The 17708-nt window shown below is 46.7% G+C and overlaps 7 protein-coding genes across 7 annotated transcripts; 4 read left to right on the plus strand and 3 right to left on the minus strand.

Annotated features, from left to right (window-relative positions):
* Positions 1-351: 351 nt before the first annotated feature.
* Positions 352-2472, plus strand: I302_105964 (uncharacterized protein; the record flags this gene model as incomplete). The annotated part of the gene is made up of 14 exons (XM_065870173.1): positions 352-403; positions 466-491; positions 561-577; positions 642-818; positions 891-1108; positions 1192-1207; positions 1285-1347; positions 1404-1459; positions 1517-1543; positions 1620-1835; positions 1940-2056; positions 2148-2167; positions 2231-2341; positions 2404-2472. The coding sequence occupies 14 exons, from the start codon at positions 352-354 to the stop codon at positions 2470-2472; spliced, it is 1185 nt and encodes a 394-aa protein (XP_065726245.1).
* Positions 2473-2743: 271 nt separating this feature from the next.
* Positions 2744-4834, minus strand: I302_105965 (uncharacterized protein; the record flags this gene model as incomplete). Its single annotated transcript, XM_019191715.1, has 6 exons — positions 2744-2827; positions 2909-3009; positions 3071-3367; positions 3428-3712; positions 3783-4005; positions 4070-4834. The coding sequence occupies 6 exons, from the start codon at positions 4832-4834 to the stop codon at positions 2744-2746; spliced, it is 1755 nt and encodes a 584-aa protein (XP_019046345.1).
* Positions 4835-5525: 691 nt separating this feature from the next.
* I302_105966 (uncharacterized protein) lies at positions 5526-9862 on the plus strand (the record flags this gene model as incomplete). Its single annotated transcript, XM_065870174.1, has 19 exons — positions 5526-5962; positions 6053-6257; positions 6683-6908; positions 6970-7038; positions 7106-7218; positions 7279-7311; positions 7374-7468; positions 7543-7733; positions 7790-7855; positions 7915-8112; positions 8175-8239; positions 8305-8486; positions 8552-8591; positions 8647-8674; positions 8731-8794; positions 8879-8937; positions 8992-9070; positions 9132-9567; positions 9683-9862. 19 exons carry the CDS (start codon positions 5526-5528, stop codon positions 9860-9862), a joined length of 2766 nt encoding a protein of 921 aa, XP_065726246.1.
* A 329-nt stretch (positions 9863-10191) lies between these two features.
* Positions 10192-11382, minus strand: I302_105967 (uncharacterized protein; the record flags this gene model as incomplete). Its single annotated transcript, XM_019191717.1, has 5 exons — positions 10192-10699; positions 10877-10959; positions 11048-11166; positions 11249-11320; positions 11379-11382. The coding sequence occupies 5 exons, from the start codon at positions 11380-11382 to the stop codon at positions 10192-10194; spliced, it is 786 nt and encodes a 261-aa protein (XP_019046347.1).
* Positions 11383-11718: 336 nt separating this feature from the next.
* On the plus strand, positions 11719-14342 carry I302_105968 (uncharacterized protein; the record flags this gene model as incomplete). The annotated part of the gene is made up of 10 exons (XM_019191718.1): positions 11719-11928; positions 12027-13012; positions 13088-13143; positions 13198-13294; positions 13357-13423; positions 13489-13513; positions 13589-13665; positions 13778-13954; positions 14013-14045; positions 14124-14342. The coding sequence occupies 10 exons, from the start codon at positions 11719-11721 to the stop codon at positions 14340-14342; spliced, it is 1947 nt and encodes a 648-aa protein (XP_019046348.1).
* A 210-nt stretch (positions 14343-14552) lies between these two features.
* On the minus strand, positions 14553-16010 carry I302_105969 (uncharacterized protein; the record flags this gene model as incomplete). Its single annotated transcript, XM_019191719.1, has 5 exons — positions 14553-14758; positions 14844-14945; positions 15075-15194; positions 15310-15507; positions 15671-16010. 5 exons carry the CDS (start codon positions 16008-16010, stop codon positions 14553-14555), a joined length of 966 nt encoding a protein of 321 aa, XP_019046349.1.
* Positions 16011-16411: 401 nt separating this feature from the next.
* On the plus strand, positions 16412-17589 carry I302_105970 (uncharacterized protein; the record flags this gene model as incomplete). The annotated part of the gene is made up of 6 exons (XM_019191720.1): positions 16412-16506; positions 16593-16693; positions 16819-16917; positions 17002-17059; positions 17136-17246; positions 17346-17589. 6 exons carry the CDS (start codon positions 16412-16414, stop codon positions 17587-17589), a joined length of 708 nt encoding a protein of 235 aa, XP_019046350.1.
* Between the last annotated feature and the right edge of the window lie 119 nt (positions 17590-17708).

Consider the following 17708-nt stretch of genomic DNA (forward strand, 5'->3'; position numbering starts at 1 on the left):
CACCAGAGCAATCAATGACCAATGACCGGGGTTACGGCATCCGGATGTACTTGTGGCATATGCCAGTAACAAGGTGAATGAGCGGTGCATAATCGGAATGATAAGATAATAAATCATGATTCATCCACCGATCATCTTCCGACAATGCACTCTCCACCATACACCATACACCATACACCATAACACACAAGTATGCATATGATCACATGCAATACGAGTATTTGGCAGGATAAGCTAAACACTGGGGGGTAAAATAATGGTATAAAAAGCAGGAACGCAGCTATCAATTCGACGTGAATCCATCATTCCAATCTCATCTTTATCTTTTCGCAATTCGCGTCTCATCTCAACATGTCAGGTAGATTCAACGTCTTACTCCTTGGTGCTGGACCTATCAACTTTGGTATGTACCCTGTGTACCTCTTACTTCTTTGCAAGTATATTGACATAAGCTTCGTGCTATAGGTACAACCGAGGGACCATGGAACCATGTTCGTACCACCATCTTCATCTCACCTCATGTCATATGAGCATAACTGACGAAGCATGTACATGACCAGTCAAAGAGACTAGAGCAGTAAGTCATACTCTCTCCCTCGTCATTCATACATACTGACTTGTTATGCTTGTACGTGTAACAGAAAACTAGGCTCTCGACTAAACGTAGTGGGACTAGTCGACCTCAACGTAGAACGAGCAAACTCAGTTCTAACCATCAAAAGGGCCGATGCGAACGTCAAACATGGATATGAACATACAAAGGTTTTTAAAAGTATCAAAGCAGCCGGACAAGGGTTGAAAGGTGATGATGTACCTCAGTGAGTTGTGTTTGCTTTGACCTACACCACAGTATATATCATATGACGCTGTTCTGATGAGTCATGATGCAGTCTCGCCATCCTAGGTTTCCAAGCGAATTCCCGAGGTTCGACCCTCCCAAAGCACGATAACGAGTTGGAGCTCCTCCGGTATTTCCCCAAGGTCGGGCTGTTCATCGAGAAGCCTATAAGTGATGTGGAGGATTTCAAGGATGTCGAAGAGGTCGGTAGGAGGTTGAAGGAGAATGGGAACGTCACCTCTGTGGGGTACATGTTGAGGTATCTCAAGGGTGGGTCTCATTCGTTTCAGCCTATCAGGTGCAGAGGTCCGTCATAGCTGATACGCGTGGACCTTGCGATCTTGAAATTTTAGCCGCTCAGGAGATCAAGTGAGTTAATTGCCTTATATATTGCTCCTTCGGCTGTACAACATGAATTTAGTTGATTTGTTATACCTTGCGCACAGGAAGTTGATCGAAGAGAACAACTTGACCGTCATGCACACTCAGGCTTCGTACCTGTTCGCCTAGTGAGTTCTTCCTGGTCTATCAAGCGGATGATAGATAACTGACGTGTTGGGCTTAGCGACTTCGCTGCAAAAGACTTCTACGGATACTGGAGTAAATCCCGAGAACCAGGGCGTGAGTTAGCTGATGGTTGCTATCACTGTATGACCCAGCTAACATGACTTATCTCAGCAATTGTCACTCAAGCCACCCACATCTGTGAGTTATCCCAGTTGCCTCCTCTCACAGCGCAAAAGATACTGTAAATAACACCTGATTGGTGATATCATAACAGGCGACCTCACTCGATACCTAACCCCTCCAGTACTCCTCGATTCCATCCACACAAATACAGTAGAGCACACCGACCCAGCAGGCAAATTATCAATCTTGAGGTTTGACGAACAGAACTTGGTCAAGCCTGAAGATCGGATCCCTAGGATCACAAGTTCCACTTGGAGGTATGAGAATGGAGCTACGGGGAGTCTGTTACATGCTGTTTGTTTACATGGTGTGTCGTCTTTCCCTGCCTCCTCCTCGTACCCTTCTTGAACCACTGGAGCCTTGAGACGGTGTGAGAGCTGTAGACTGACGGATCATTGTCATGTCGCGTAGAGGGAGATTATGATTGTGAATTGATGATTCTCGCGGATGGATGGAAGTTCAGGTTGGTCGATCCCTATGGGACCTCACCGAGATTGTATGTTAGGAAACCTGGAACTACCGAGGAAGGTGAGTCTTGCACTTCGTACCCTATTACCCGCCCATGGCTGGATGCAACGGAAGATGGTATGTTGACGGATCTTGTCGATTCTTGTCATAGTGAGAACGATCTTCACAGACGTAAGTTGTCCTTTGACCCATTCTTAGTAGAGATCAGCCCTGATAATGCATCCCGAAACACAGGACGACTGTTACCTCTCCGAGATAGAGGCTATCATAGATGTGATAGATGGTAAATCCGATAGATCGGTCATTCTCTCGCCATATGAAGACGCCATCAAGACTTATGAATTTGTGAGTTTCCACTTGTTCTTTGGAGATCAACCTTATAGCTGAAATGAATGTGTTTACTCTAGACCTGGGCAATCAGATTGGCAGGTGAGAAAGCGTTCGCTGCTAGAGGTGGATTAGGTGGAAAGAAGTAAATTGTAAATACAGAGCAGAAAGATAAAGGATGAACACTGTAGAAATCATCTCTGAAGGCTTGACGAATCGTCTGTCCTTGTATGATCGATCTCGAGAATGACATGTATCCTCGGTTTACCTTGTTCACTCCTTTGAGAGACATGAGATGACATGACATAACATGAATAATATACACTATTTCGAGGCGTATTATACTTTTCTTTCTCCCAAATTCTCTTGTCCCTCTTCCCTTCCGCGAGATAAAGCTACAAAACCTATCCATAAAGCAGTCTACTCAGCTTGCCAACCTTCAAGATTCCTGATCAACTTGTAGAAATATCTAGTAGCGTTCAAATGACCCTCGAGGCTGATTCGCTAATCATCGTAAATAGTACATATATCAGCTTACGTTCACCCCATCGTCGTGAAACGGTAGGAAACCTTGAGCGGACTCACCTCATTGACAGTATGTTGATTGAGGTTTTCAGTGATCAACGTAGGAGTGAACCTATAAAGCTCGCTCGTAAGGTTCCAGAACCATCTCGTATCGGTATTGGCTATTCCCCATCATAACAGATCAGCTCGGATACGTATTGGTTTAAGGGGCAGCTGACTTACCGAACATTGCTGAAGGGGATGCGATAGTGTTGTTACCAAATACAGCTTTAGCAGTACCACCAAGTAGGGCGAATGATTTGGTTCGATCCGAAGTGATAGGTGCGGGTTCCAATCCTTGTCCACCCGGTACGCTCAAGGTGATGTGCGAAGTGGAGTTTTCATGGTGGCATGCATGAGATTCGTTAAATGCTGAGATTGTATATCCGAGCTTCCTGGCGAGAGGTTTGAGGACTTGAGCGACGTGAGAGAGGGTTTCGTCGACGGATGAGGTGAATGAGATTCTGTAATTGACAGTAGCTACCCCAGGAATCTCATCAGTGAGTTGGCCTTGACGAGCATGTGAAAATATAAACTCACCATCAACGACCTCAGGTAGAGCATTAACTTTAACACCGCCTTTGATTAGATCGATAGCTTGGGTAGTAGCCAAGAAACTGTTCAAGACTCTATCTTTCTTTGCCAATTGCTGAGCCAGCTCGTCCCACTGTCTTGGATCCTTGAGTTCATGCTTGATTGATTTAGGGAACTCAGGAGCGTATTCTGCTAAACAATTGAGGTTCTTGAGGAAAGGTGATTTGGGTGAGAGAATGGGTTTGAATGGGTGCGCTTCAAGTTCAGCGAGGAGAAGGGATATGATGCCGACTATATTGACACGTGCGTTGTCAGCGATCGCTGCCGGGTATACATACAATCATCAAGCAGCTAGACTCACTAGCAGTATGAGGAGGAGGGACACTCGAGTGACCACCTAAAGTTTCTACCTTGACATTGACGTTGACCGATCCTTTCTCGGCCATCCCGAAGCTCGCGACTGTCGCACCGTAGTCGTTGGAGATACCGGTGAATCCCTCATCTATGAGGAAGGCAATACCATCGGGACCGTATCGTTCGAGAAGCACCTCAGAGATATGCCCTGCACCTCTTGAACCCCCAATCTGGAAAGCGTGAATATCTCACGTCAGCTCATATTCCGAGATTGAAGATTCGAAAGTAGCTCACCTCTTCGTCGAAACCATTAGCGATGATGATAGTCCTCTCGGGTTTGTATCCCTCAGTCACCAGCCTTTCTAAAGATCCATAGATAGCCAATAGAGTATTCTTGCAATCACTTACACCCCTACCCCAGATCCAAGTTCCGGGAGTATCCTTGGTAGCGTTGACCGTGACTTTACCTTCGAAAGGTGGGTATTTCCATTGATCGAGCGTAGCAGGAAGGACAGGTACAGTATCTGTATGAGCCATCAACAAGATAGGTTTGAGCTTCTTGTTTGTTCCTTCCCAAGTGAACAGGTGTCCATGTACGTTGACATTCTCGTACTTGATGGGATCTTTGAATAATTTGGAGAATTCGTATGAGAGGTAATGTGCGAATTCGTAGTGTTTGTTGAAGACTGGATCACTGGCGTTCTTGGGGTAATCGTCATATGACTCAGTATTAATTTGAACGGCTCTAGAAAGTCGCTTGGTAGCGAGGGAGGCGTACTCGTGGTCGTTGACTACGTCCCAATCGTTACCTGTGTTCAGGACTGGTGGTTGAACGGGACATCTTGCATCTTCTTTAGCGGTGAGCTCGACTTGGGAGTAAGGTCTGATGGAGCTGAGAGAGAGGGGAGCGATGAAGGAGTGGTAGATGATCACGAGAGAGAGGGGGACAATGTACTTGAGGGTAGTTCGGACTATGTTCTTTGGTCGAGGAAGGGGGAGTTGAGGAGAGGAAAGTGGTTGGACGAGGGGGGTTTGTTCCCTTTTCTCGGAAGTGGACATGGCGGATGTGGGTGAAGAGAGATATACGAGTGGGTAATCACGGTTGGCAGAAGAGAACGAGAGAAAGAAAGAGAAGAAGGAAGAAAAGGATTAAGGCTGTGGGAATGGAATGGAATGTCACACACTTTATATATCATATGAAACCGTGAAATATGGAATGGAAGGAATGGCGGATATGACCGAACTTGGTATCAATCAATTCACCGCACAGACCGCCCACCACCTACCTCTCAATCAGGTTGCGTCATTCATGCTCATTAATATTAATAATTCTCATGCTCATTCTCATTCGCACAGACCCATTTACGAGTACAATAATCTCCTGTATCATCGAATTGCTTCCCACGCAGACATATGAGTACACACGAAATACATCTTGTCATACCAAGACATAGACGACTTCGTCACTCTGAGTCTGAACAGCCAGTCTGTCCCACTGAATATACTGATATATATACTCGATTGTCAAAGTTACCTCTTACGGCGGTACGCGTAGTGAGTCATCGAAAGTAAACACGTGGTTATCCCCGTCACCATGCTCTCCTCGGAAAAGACCGATATCACCATACATACGCCCACCACACCATCCATCGCGATCGCAACTCTTTCTCCCATCTCAACCCATCTTCGCCTATCTCATTCTCCTCTTCTCTCATCAACTGTGCATACTGAAGCAGAGAGAAGGCACAGTATGTCACCTGAGAAAGAGGCTCAACAGCCTCTCCTATCCTCGTTAAACGATATAGACACCAAATCAACTATCAGCCACGATGGACTTCCTCAACCTACCACTTCGACTTCCGATAGGACATCATACAAGCGAAAGGTCTTGTTCCGACACTCAATTCTTCTAGGACTTCTTCTATTTCTCGGTCTATACCATTGGAACTCTGGCAGTGCTCCCAGACTTCCACCTGCATCATCATTCTATGCAGATGGGAGTGAGGTCGGATCATACTTCCGAGGAATAGCTACGAAGGGGATGAAATTTTCTCTTCCTCGTCCTGACAAGCATCATAAGCACAAGCATCATCATCATGATCACCCTCACCATCCACACGGTCATATCTCCCCTAAGGAAGCAGAGAAGATCTTCTTATCTGTTCCTAACAATGAAAGTGTCGCAGCGTAAGTTATCCTTATCTACTATCTTCCTGGAACTGCTGCGGTGGTTGAAGGAACATTTGGCTGATACGATAGTTTATGATAATGCAACAGCGCATCCGAAAGATACACCTCATACCCGCATCGAGCAGGATCAGGATACGATCTCTACTCCGCCCTCACGCTCAAGAACGAATGGGAGAAGGAACTTGGTCTGAGGGTATCGGGAGCGAATGAATTTGTATATGAAGCTGGTTCGCGGGAATCGCAAAGTAGGATCAGGGGTGGTGCGGATAAGCTTGGTGTTTGGGTTGATACTGTGAGTGACGACTTCTTTCTTATGATATCTTGGCGATGAATGGATTCGTGGAGATGAAAATGGCGAGTGAGGAAAGAGAGGAGGGCGATGGGGGAAGAATGAGAGAGGAGAGAAAAGAGACGAGAGAGGAGAATAGGAGGGGTGAACGAAGAGGGAGGAGAGAGGAGAGAGGAGAGAGGAGAGAGGAGAGAGGAGAGAGGAGAGGAGAGAGGAGAGGAGAGAGAGGAGAGAGGAGAGAGGAGAGAGGAGAGAGGAGAGAGGAGAGAGGAGAGAGGAGAGAAGGGAGATGGGAAAGGAGAGAAGCAGGACGATAGATATGGAAGGGATGAGCGACGAGGAGAAGATAAGCAAGGATAGCAAGGAGAGGAGAGGGGTAGGGACTCAATCATGAATGGAGTACGGCTCGCTCAAACCTGTTTATACAGTATTACCCAATCCTCAACACCCCCGTCCACGCTTCCGTCACGCTCCTTACCGATCCACCATTCAAAGCGAAATTAAGAGAAGATATCGTCGAGGGTGATCCTGATTCCCAATTGCGCGACGAAGTACCGGTCTTCCATGGTCTATCAGCTAGTGGAGATGTCAAGGCCAAATATGTTTATGCAGGATACGGAAGAAAGAAGGATTTCGACCTTTTGCAAGAGAAAGGTATCTACCAGCTTCCGAGCCAATCTGGCCCGTGGACACTAAGCTGATCTTAAGGTGTCAGGGGTCGATTTCAACGGCAAGATCGTTTTGACTAAATATGGTGGTTCTTTCCGAGGATTGAAGGTCAAAGGTGAGTTCGATCATCGTCACACCCTGCAGAAGAACGAACGATCCTGATGTGTTTCGTGATTGTTCAGCCGCACAAGAAGCCGGTGCTGCTGGTGTGATCATCTTCTCTGATCCAGGAGACGATGGCGATATCACCCAAGAGAATGGGTATCAAGCGTATCCTGAGGGACCTGCTAGACAAGTGAGCTGCATGCCGCTGATCTGCATTGCGAACGATAATGCTGACCTTGAGATTGTGCAGCCAAGTAGCGTTCAAAGGGGGAGCGTGCAATTCGTCAGTCAGCTTCCTCTCTCCAGCTTCGGGATTATCGAGCTGATTCTCCATGTTTCTTACAGTTATCGAAATATCCCGGGGACCCAAGTACTCCAGGCGAACCAGCTTACAAAAACGCAACGAGGATTGAAAGTGGGAGTCAGCCCTCCATTCCTTCGTAAGCTCAACTTGATCTTCCATAGAACGAAACACACAGCTTATACCATATTCTCCCAAATCCCAATAATGTAGCCTACCAATGTCATACGAAGATGTCATTCCTCTGTTGAAAGCGTTGGAGGGGAAAGGTATTCATGCTTCCGATTTGGGTTCTGACTTTACCGGTGGATTGGAGTATCACGGTGTCGACTACTACGTTGGCCCGAGTGATGTGGACTTGCATTTGGTCAATGAGATGAACGATAGAGTTCTACCTATCTGGAGTGAGCCCAGCGTTCGTATGGACGACAAGCAGTGATACTGATCCTTCATCTGACAGACACCATGGCCGTCATTCCTGGTCATATAACCGACGAAGTGATCATTCTAGGTAATCACAGAGATGGTACGTCAACTATGCTGAAAGCACTCTTGACGATCTCCCTGATGATGTCTGCCGAATAGCGTGGGTACTTGGTGCATCTGACCCCAGCTCGGGAACAGCCTCACAATACGAGGTCGTCCGAGGATTGGGAGCTTTACTCAAGAAGGGCTGGAAACCACTCCGAACGATCATCTTGACCAGCTGGGACGCAGAGGAGTATGGCCTGGTAGGATCAGTAGAATGGGCTGAAGATTTCGGTGATTGGCTAGTTGATAATGGTGGGTGAGACGAAATCTCTGACTCGAACACAGCTGATATAAATCGTGATTTTTTCCTTCAGCGGTTGCATACCTCAATATCGATGGATCGGCTTCTGGAACCAACTTCCACGCTTCTGCTTCTCCTGTATGTCGCCACTTCATTGGACATATGTGACTGAGACTCAAAGCTGATGAGGCGTGTTGCATTAGTCAATTGCTTTAGCACTCAAGGCAGCTGCGGGGGAAATCAATTCTAGCTCCGATCCCGAAAGATCCGTGTATGATACTCGGAATGACGGTGGTGATTGGGATGAATCCAACGCTGCCAAGTCCGGTGAAGAGGAGCTTGCAATTTTGACTACTGCTGGCGGATCTGGAATTGGTGCTCTTGGGTAGGTGACCATATCACGTGTATCAGATTGTGGTCCAGGTGCTAATTCGATGCTGTGTACAACAGCTCTGGATCGGATTATACCCCTTTCTTGCAGAGATACGGTGTAAGCTTGTCCTAAACATCGACAGAAGGAAGTCAGCTGATGTCCAATGGTATAGATCGCATCGAGTGATTTGGGATACAAAGGTTAGCTACCTTTACAACACAACCTTAAAGTCAGCTGACGGTCCTTGGTCCATCAGGTGGACCCAAAGACCCTGTTTATCATTATCACTCGATCTACGATTCTCATACCTGGCAAGCCAAGTAGGTCTCCCCACTCCGCATAAGGATATGTTTATGAATCGAGAGACGGGAGTTGCAGCTCATGCCACCTTGTCGGGCTCGCAGATACGGCGATGTTGGGTTCCACAGGCACACCGACGCGGCCAAGGTCATCGGTCTTCTCAGTGAGTAAAAGTGTTCTTCTGTTGTCAAATTGCTCAGCTGAACAATCGATACAGCATTGCGATTGGCCGATACCCTGATCTTACCGTTGAATACCACTCAGTATGCTAGGGATTTGCAATACTATCTTGAGAAGTGAGTTTGCCTGCCGTTACCGCGTCAAAGAGGAAAAGCTGATCAAGCATTTCATACATAGAGTCGAGAATATTGCCAACTCATCTTCGTCGTCACTTAACGGATCAATCAACTTCGAAGCACTCTCCCTATCGATTAAATCCGTCACCAAAGCTTCTCACAAATTGGATGCGGAACGAAAGGAGTTGATCGAAAAATTGAGAAAGTTATTACCCAAACCTAAACCCCAACATGGCCAAGCATCATGGTTCGGTAAATCGTGTCATTCCGATCACGAACCATCAGGTCAAGGTCAAATTCAAACATGGGAAAAATCACAATCTGGTGAACAGGCATCAGGCTTCGGTGGACATTTCCCGTTCCCCCACTTACCCATTCCCAAATTACCTTCACCCGAAAAGCTCAAGGAGATCAAGAAGGTTTTGAAAGAGGTCAGAGTGGTTAATAAGAAATTACAACATTTCGAATATGGTTTCATCTCTGAGAAGGGATTGAAGGTGAGTTCGAGTTCTAGCTCACATTCTGATCGTCCATAATACGGGGGGACGTATCGCCTATGGCACCTGCTCCAAATCAACGAAACGGTTCAAAGGCTAATTTGATTTATTCCAGGACCGAGAATGGTATAAACACAAGATCACCGCTCCTGGCTTATGGTTGGGATACGGCGCCACCACATTGCCATCTATCACTGAAGCTATCACGATTGATCATTCTACCGATCTCGCGCAGAAGGAGGTGGACGATGTGGCGCAATTGTTGAATACCGTTGCGCAGAGGTTGAACGCTTAGGTGAATTGAACAGTTGCAAGTTGGATGTGCTTGTCTGTTGGATAAGGAGCGGAAAAGGGATATATACATACTCATATTCTGAAACATATTGCAAGGACCGGATGGGGAAGGATGATTCTATAGCTGAAAGATGATGCAGATAGTCCTCTTGGCTTCGTGTATTTCTCATAATCCATCGATTGCCATCAGTACACTTCCAACGCTACGGCCAACCGTCAGATTTGCGATGTTATTCTCGTTCCGCTGTGCTTGACCAAATTGGCAAGTCAGACCCTACAATTGATGCATTATTTGTAACTCATTTTTACTACTCAAACTCAACGAGGCAATTACGCCTTCTTTCCCTTCTTCTTACTTGACCTGACCTTCCCCTCAGCCCCCGAAGCCTCACCCCCACTAGTAACCTCTCCACCACTCACAAGCTCGTCCCCCGAACTAGCCCCAGCTCCACCCTTCTTCTTAAGTTTGCTTTGCCTGTTCTTAAGGTGAGAAGCAGGGATCCACTCCTCCTCGTAAGGCTTGACATTAGGATAAACGCTCTTCTCCTCAGCAGGCACGACAGCCTTGATCTTCTTAGATCCCTTGGCGCCTTTACCCTTCTTCGCGGATGGGTCGTTGAAGAAAGTTTGGTATACTGCGTATGCTCCTCCGAGGATCGCGGTGGAGAGAATGAGATAGAGGAATAGGAGGGATGGGTCAAACCATGTAGAAGCAGGTTCGACGACTGAGACGGTCTGGTTCATGGCTGTTATTTGATGGATTCCCTTGTCGGTTGATGAAGACGAGGAGTCGAGGAGGTTCACCCAGACTGTTAGACCGAGTTCTTGGGGACGGAATCTGCGGTGGGTGGAGATGAAATGGTCAGTTTATATAGATCTTCAGAACTGGGTGATGGGTGGAGAGATAAGGGGACAACATGCTGGATACTGGATGATAAATGCCATGACGCTCATTGTGGGGGTTAGATACGATGAAGGAAGAGAAGCAAAGATAGGGCAAGGTGGGTTTACTCACTCGCTGTACACTTGATAAGGTGCACTCAAGTTACTGCCAGCGACTATTGGGACGTTGTACTTAAGCGTAGAAGCGTTTTTCACCTATCAATGAGATGGGAACCATAAGTATCACTTCTGCCCAACCTGGAGGGACGATGCGATGGGTCACACGAGCAGACACGAGACTCACAGTGGCCCAGTGGTTGTTGACATCGTGATAGGATGCCGAAGCAGAAACCAAAGTGTAGTTCTTCGTTCCTTGGTTTACCAAGTGAAGGAGAAGTCCGTTCTGTTCACCGTTGACCACAACTATCATACGTATACATCCATCAGCTATGATCTCCCACGATGGATGATGTTGAAGCTGAATATAAAGTGAGACGCAACTCACGCCCAAAAGGGTTGGTCTCGGGGAAAGAAGCGGAGACGAGCACGTCGTCCTCGGCAGAGTGAGAGAAGATACCTGCGAAGCGAAGATCTGTCAGCTAGGGTTTACTGAGACTGACCCAGCTGATGCTCACCCATTATGTGCTGTTCGTGTGATGTATGCGATGGATAACGATGAGCAAAGATGATATCCAGATGAAGATGTTAGTGGTGATATAACCGGATGCAGCCATGATGATAGTCATGATGTGCTTGCCCTCGATTACCTGGATTAAGGTGAATGTCTTCAGGCACGCACCATATGGATATCACCGTGAGTGTGGCACTTCATCAGGGTGGAGGTTGGTCATCTGTTTCTGTGTTGATTGTGTCGATAAAGTTGAATAGTATGGTCCAAGCGTGAATCTGCATTCCTTATTGATGATCCCTTTCAACCTTCACTCTTCATTCACATCGACCACTCAGTTCAAAACAATGGTAGAAGAGCAAGATGATAAAGACCCAGAGCAAGATCAAGCTCATGAACTCAAACATTCACCTCCAATGACGTCGTCGGGTTTAGCCCTGCCCACCCGATCAGCAAGTGTCAAGGTATTTCAGAATGATGAGGCTGGTGAGTCAGGCCCAGGCTCAGGAAGTACGAATCTTGTGAGGAGAGATAGTCTGGAAGATACCAAGTCATTTGTAAGTCTCGTTCTCTTTCCTTCCATATCTTACCACTTTTTTTAGGTAATGCATATATGGGGTAGTCATGTGTTGATATAATTGCGATAATACACCAGTACGGAGTACGACCCACCTCCCCACCGTCCCTTTCGGTCCATCGACCCGGCTCATCCCTTTCAAAAGTCAGTAAACGCATCCGATCTTCCTCACTCACATCCAACTCATCCTCCATCGGTGCCGGCGTGGGCTCTCCACCCCGTACCTCCGCGCCCCTACCCACACCCAAGGGGTTCTTATCGCCCAGAAAACCAAACCTCGCAATCCGCCTTGAAAAGAAAGAAAGGACCTCAAGTTCCTCGTCAAATTTCAGAACTGCTTTCCACAATAATCCCCATGGAGAGTCCAGAAATCACGACATAGATAAATATTCGAACTCCAATATAGAACTCATATCCAGTAGGTCGATATCGCCTTTACAGGAAGAATCCGAAGATACCCATAGAGCGGAACAGTACAATACCTTTGGAGAAACCGGCCTAGCATTGAGTGATGCTGGATCTGAGAAACCCATCAATCAGAAAACATCAAACTTGTCACTATCTTTTGAGAATCAGGAAAATAGTGCGCAGAATAAGTTGAATACTACTGGTAGGGATAAATCGATAGGTAGATCAATCACTGAGATGTCCACTCCTCCACGAACGGCCACTAGTGAGTTGTCGTCGGATGAGTTGGTGAATAATAGGAATAGTGATTTGGAGAAAGGGGTGGGAGGTGTGGACAATTCACCCAAATCATCTAAGAAGTCTCATAAATCGAAACCAAAATTAAGGTCTAAAGCATCGTTGGGTAGAAACAATAATGAAACGGAGGGAAGACCAAGAAGGAAGTACGAATCGTTCGAGAACCCTCTGACGACCTTCTTCTGGAATGGCAAGTTGATGACTGGTGGAGATAATTGGTGGTCTATTCTGATGGTCACTGTCATGTTGTTGGGACTATCGGGCGTGTGGATAGGTACTACTGGTGCGTGGATGTGGGTCCATGGGAGGGAATATGGGATGGTGAAGGGTGGTGGGGTGGCGGTCACGATCATTTTCGTGTGAGTGACTACAGCTCTGCAATAACCCATTATGGAAGTAGTCACGTTAGGGTTATTGATATTTGGTCTATATAGCTATCTGTTTGGTATAACGGCTAGCTCGTTGATAGCTTCGGCATTTCGAGATCCAGGTGAGCTTCTATCTTAGCTGCGTTGATACTAGTAAGCTGACTGAATTTGTTAAGGTATCATACCTCGTCGACTTGATCCTGATCCCCCCATGGCCCAGCATGATGATTATTGGGAAGCGTGGCCTAGGGAGATAGATGTGAATGGTGCAAAGTGCGTTGACCTGTTGCAGAGAATAGTACAACAACGAATCAGACACTGATGGCCACACTCAGAGTGAGCGTTAAATACTGCGAGACGTGTCAGAGCTATAGACCCCCTAGGAGTAGTCATTGTAGATTGGTGAGTCAGCTGAAAAGATTCCCAAACGGATATCAGCTGACATGGCTTTATGCACTTGCTTGTAGTGTGGGAATTGCGTTGATGGAATCGGTGAGCTGGCCCCTCTCTCTCTATATATATATATTGATGTTGGAGTAGCTGACAATGGGTGCCCGTACATGATAGACCATCATTGTTCGTATCTGCATAGTTGCGTGGGGAAGAGAAATTACTTTTCATTCTTCGTCTTACTCGTCTCCGCTGTAAGCGCTTTCTTTCTGAGGTTTTAGAAATCACGATACACCCTCTTCTTTCTCGATGCCCGTCTCATCGAGAATGACGATAACAATGCTGATTACCCCTCATATAATACAGACTATATCGGATATCTACATCATCGTCTTCTCCGCCATTCATTTCTCCATGCTCTGCCACCATGACAATATCTCTTTCGGTAAAGCGCTATCGGAATCACCAGGAGCAGCTGTCAGTTTCCTGCTAGGTGTGCTATTGATATTACCAATAATGTTTTTGTTATGGTATCATCTACGGGTGAGTTTATTTAGAATTGGTTATGTAACAAGGATGGATAGCTGACTAGGATCATCAGTTATTGCTGTATAACATAACAACAGTCGAGCAGGTAAGCTGTATCACCCTCTGTTGTTATGTTGTTAGAAGGGAACTTATAAGCTTACATCGAGTCATGTCGGGAATATAGATACGAGCCAACACCTCCCGAAACTTATTCGTAACTTCCCAAAGACCTGATAATCCATTTGGCTCAAATAGCTTATTCGATAACATCATCTTGGCATCCATCGGCAGACCCCAATTTCCTAGTTGGATCGATGCGAGTGGGATTGACGAGGTGGATAAGAGGGAGGTCAATCCTGCTTTGAAGGATTTGAGGTGGGTCAGAGAGAGGGAGGGGTTGTGAGTATGGAAGGGACGTATGGTTGTATAATATTCTTGTTAAAAATTCTGCTTGCTCATCTCGAATGACTTATGCAGGTGATTTATGCTTATAGTATATTACATGCATGGTTTGATCTATACATATCTCGTTATATACAATCAATCTACTGTCATCATCATACCACTTCATTCTTTCTCTCCAGATTGCCCATACTGCATAAACCTCATCTCGTTATTTGGGACCTTGTCCATTATTAGTCCCCTCTCTATACGGTTCCAGCCCATTCGCCTCCCTAACAGCAGCAGCCAAAGCCGACCAATCCTGATCGTTCCCCCCCAGCTCCTTGGATCTTTCCATATTCTTCATGGCCAGCTCGATAGTTGGTAAACTGACTGGATGACCCAGGTCTTCTCCTAATGCCAACATATTACGCGCGTCTACAATCAAATCATGAATGCCGACCCCGGCTTCAGTTTGAACGTCATAGATATAGATGATAAGATGGAGCAAACCCCCACTCACCCTTCATCCCTCCGTCTATGCTGAACCCACTACCACTCTTGAAAACACCTTTGGAAATTAGGTTGGAATATGCCAATAATGGAGGGGCGGGGATGAATTGTTCTATCCCAACATTAGAAGTTAGTACCAGGCATTCACTTTCATTACCATTCATCTCCTCTGATTTTTCTGACAGAGACAAGGATAAAGGTCGACGTGCGAGCTATGAACTGATGGAAAAGTGGAACTCACGTAAGAACCCATTGAACACCTCTGGATCTATACCAATCCCATCTCCCAAAGCGTACGATTCAGACAAGAGCTGGATCCATCCTAGTAGGACCATATTGCCCATTGATTTTAGAGCGGTAGCTACATCCCATCTCCGTCTGTCAGCTGCATCCTTCCCTTTTACAAAGCAAAGACCTTGACTCTCGATGGCTCGACGAGAAAGGATGTCTAATGATGCTAGATTAGACCCACTCACCCTTCTTCACGTCCTCTCCTACATCCACTACCCTATCCCCCACAGCGGGTATCAACACCCCCTTGACCCTCTCCTTGATATCGCTGGGACCGGAAAATACAATGAGGAGCTTGGACGCTTCTGCCATGGGTGGTCGGCCGAATACTGGGCAGGCGAGGTATGTTGCTCCGACGGATGAGGCTCGTTCGGCGAGTGCGCCTGGGTAGATGTGTATATTGGCCGTCAGCTCTGCGCAGATCATTGACACAAAGCATCATCGACATAGTGAGGATGGGGATGGCCTCTTATCCGAAATAGACCTAATAATCGTCCATCCTCTGATACCCGGTCACAAGAAATGTCAATATAGAGAAACACCCACCACTCGTAACAGCCTTCAAACTGCTCTGATCCACAAAAACCACCTCCCTTCCCTGACCCTCCCCTTTCAAATACTCAAACGCCTTTCCAAATACATCCTCCGCAGCCTTATCGTCAATAAGCATACTAAATACGATATCCGACTTCTCAATCACCTCTTCCACGCTCTCTGCGAATTGGGTGTCGGGGGCATGGGGTTTGAGAAGCTCGTATTTCGCGGGGGAACGATTCCATACGATCATTGGTGGTAGGTTATTGGATTTGATGTATTTTGTTAGATTGATAGATATGGGGAGACCCATGGCTCCGAGGCCTATGTAGCCTATTCTGAGGGGGGACATCGTTATTCTGTTGTTGGTACGAGTATGGTTCGGATAAGTTGTGGATGGGGTTGAGCTGGGTTTTATAGCTTGCTGCCGTTTAGCCTCAACTGGAGCTGAGTCGATTTGGATGGATGTGAATGATTGGTAAAGTATTGATAATCCGAGTTATATATAGCTCATACACCAACACCGTCGACTCAATTCCGCATTCATTAATGTATACAGTAGTATATCCGCTCGTTATCTGAACCGAGGTTATCACCATCATCATCACCGTGCCTTGGTCTTCATCTTCCGTCGGAACTGCTCATATACTATTCGTTGAGCGTGGTCTCAATTGAGCTTCAGACAACAGCGACGAGGACGATCATCTTACTCTTCATGCTTCATGACTGAACAGAACAGGCTACAAGATCAGAATGTTCTCTTCCCCTCTCCGATCGCCACGACCTCAGCAGACTCCGGACAACCAGGACATCTCACCGTTGCTGGCTGCTGAGCTGGCCATTGAGTTGTATGTCTCACGTTTGCATGTCGCTTTCATCCATTCCCCATCTGCTCCTATAAACAAAAGCTGAAACTCCAAGTTGATCGCGTCAGTAATTCGCTCAAAGCTCCCAATGGTTGTCCAGAGGGTATACACATAACCCCATCGAAGGAAGGGTTATTGAGGTGGAACGGTGTTTTCTTCGTACATCGAGGTGCGTGGTCTGTGCGGGATACTCAGCATGATACCAAATCCCATTGCATTTTTTCCTTACCTCACCTTGAGGCGATAGTCAACATGAGATTTGGGTGACTTGTGTGCTCACGTCTTATATCGCAGGCCCCTACGCCGGATCGATCCTTCGATTCACCGTCCTCTTCCCACCTACATATCCCCAGAATGGACCCACGCTCCGATTCGACTCAGACGTGTTTCATCGTACGTCCAGTATCCTGTTTCCCTACTCAGCTAACCCCGGAGGAATGTTCCAAGTGCTTCAGCTGATATATGGTGGACATTTAGCTATGGTAGATCCCAAGACCAAGATATGGCATGCTCGGGGGAGATTAACAACCTGGAGGTGAGTTGGCTGTATCCATCTCTGTGATCGAAGTGGATAAAACTCAGCTGATCGGGATTGATGTGATACTTTATAGACCAAGAGCAGATCATGTTTCCCATTTGCTGCATTCGCTAAAAAGGAGTTTCAAGAGTAAAGAGCTAGATAGTATAGGGGAGGATGAAGCTGCCAATAAGCAGGTGTGGTCGTGAGTGTTCTTCGTATCAACGGGTCCTTCCCTAGTCTCAACATTCGATTGGGGTCATATTCATACGTCTGGTGCTGATTAGATGATGCTATAATATAGACTATACCACCACTCTCACCAAACCTTCCTCTCCCTCACGTCCCAACGTTCCCTGCACTCATCCTCGCGATCCACCCTCTTTCCCGAAGAATACCCTGCGCCCCCATCCCCGACACGAACAAGAAAGATTTCTGGACAGAGTATGACTGAGGAGCTGGGCAAGCAGGCGATCAGATTCAGGGAGATCGACAGGGAGGAGGAGAAAGGGTTGTGGGAGGCTTTGAAGACCAGTTTGGAGGGGTAGGTGGTATGGGAGATCACACTCATAGATGGACTTGTGAGATGTTGTACATATTTCTTGCTTGTTGTATGCATCGGGACTTCCCCTCACCCTCGAGCAGTTGCCATGGCATGATCTTATGA

The sequence above is a fragment of the Kwoniella bestiolae genome, chromosome 4, assembly GCF_000512585.2.
Source record: "Kwoniella bestiolae CBS 10118 chromosome 4, complete sequence".
NCBI classification, from domain to species: domain Eukaryota; kingdom Fungi; phylum Basidiomycota; class Tremellomycetes; order Tremellales; family Cryptococcaceae; genus Kwoniella; species Kwoniella bestiolae.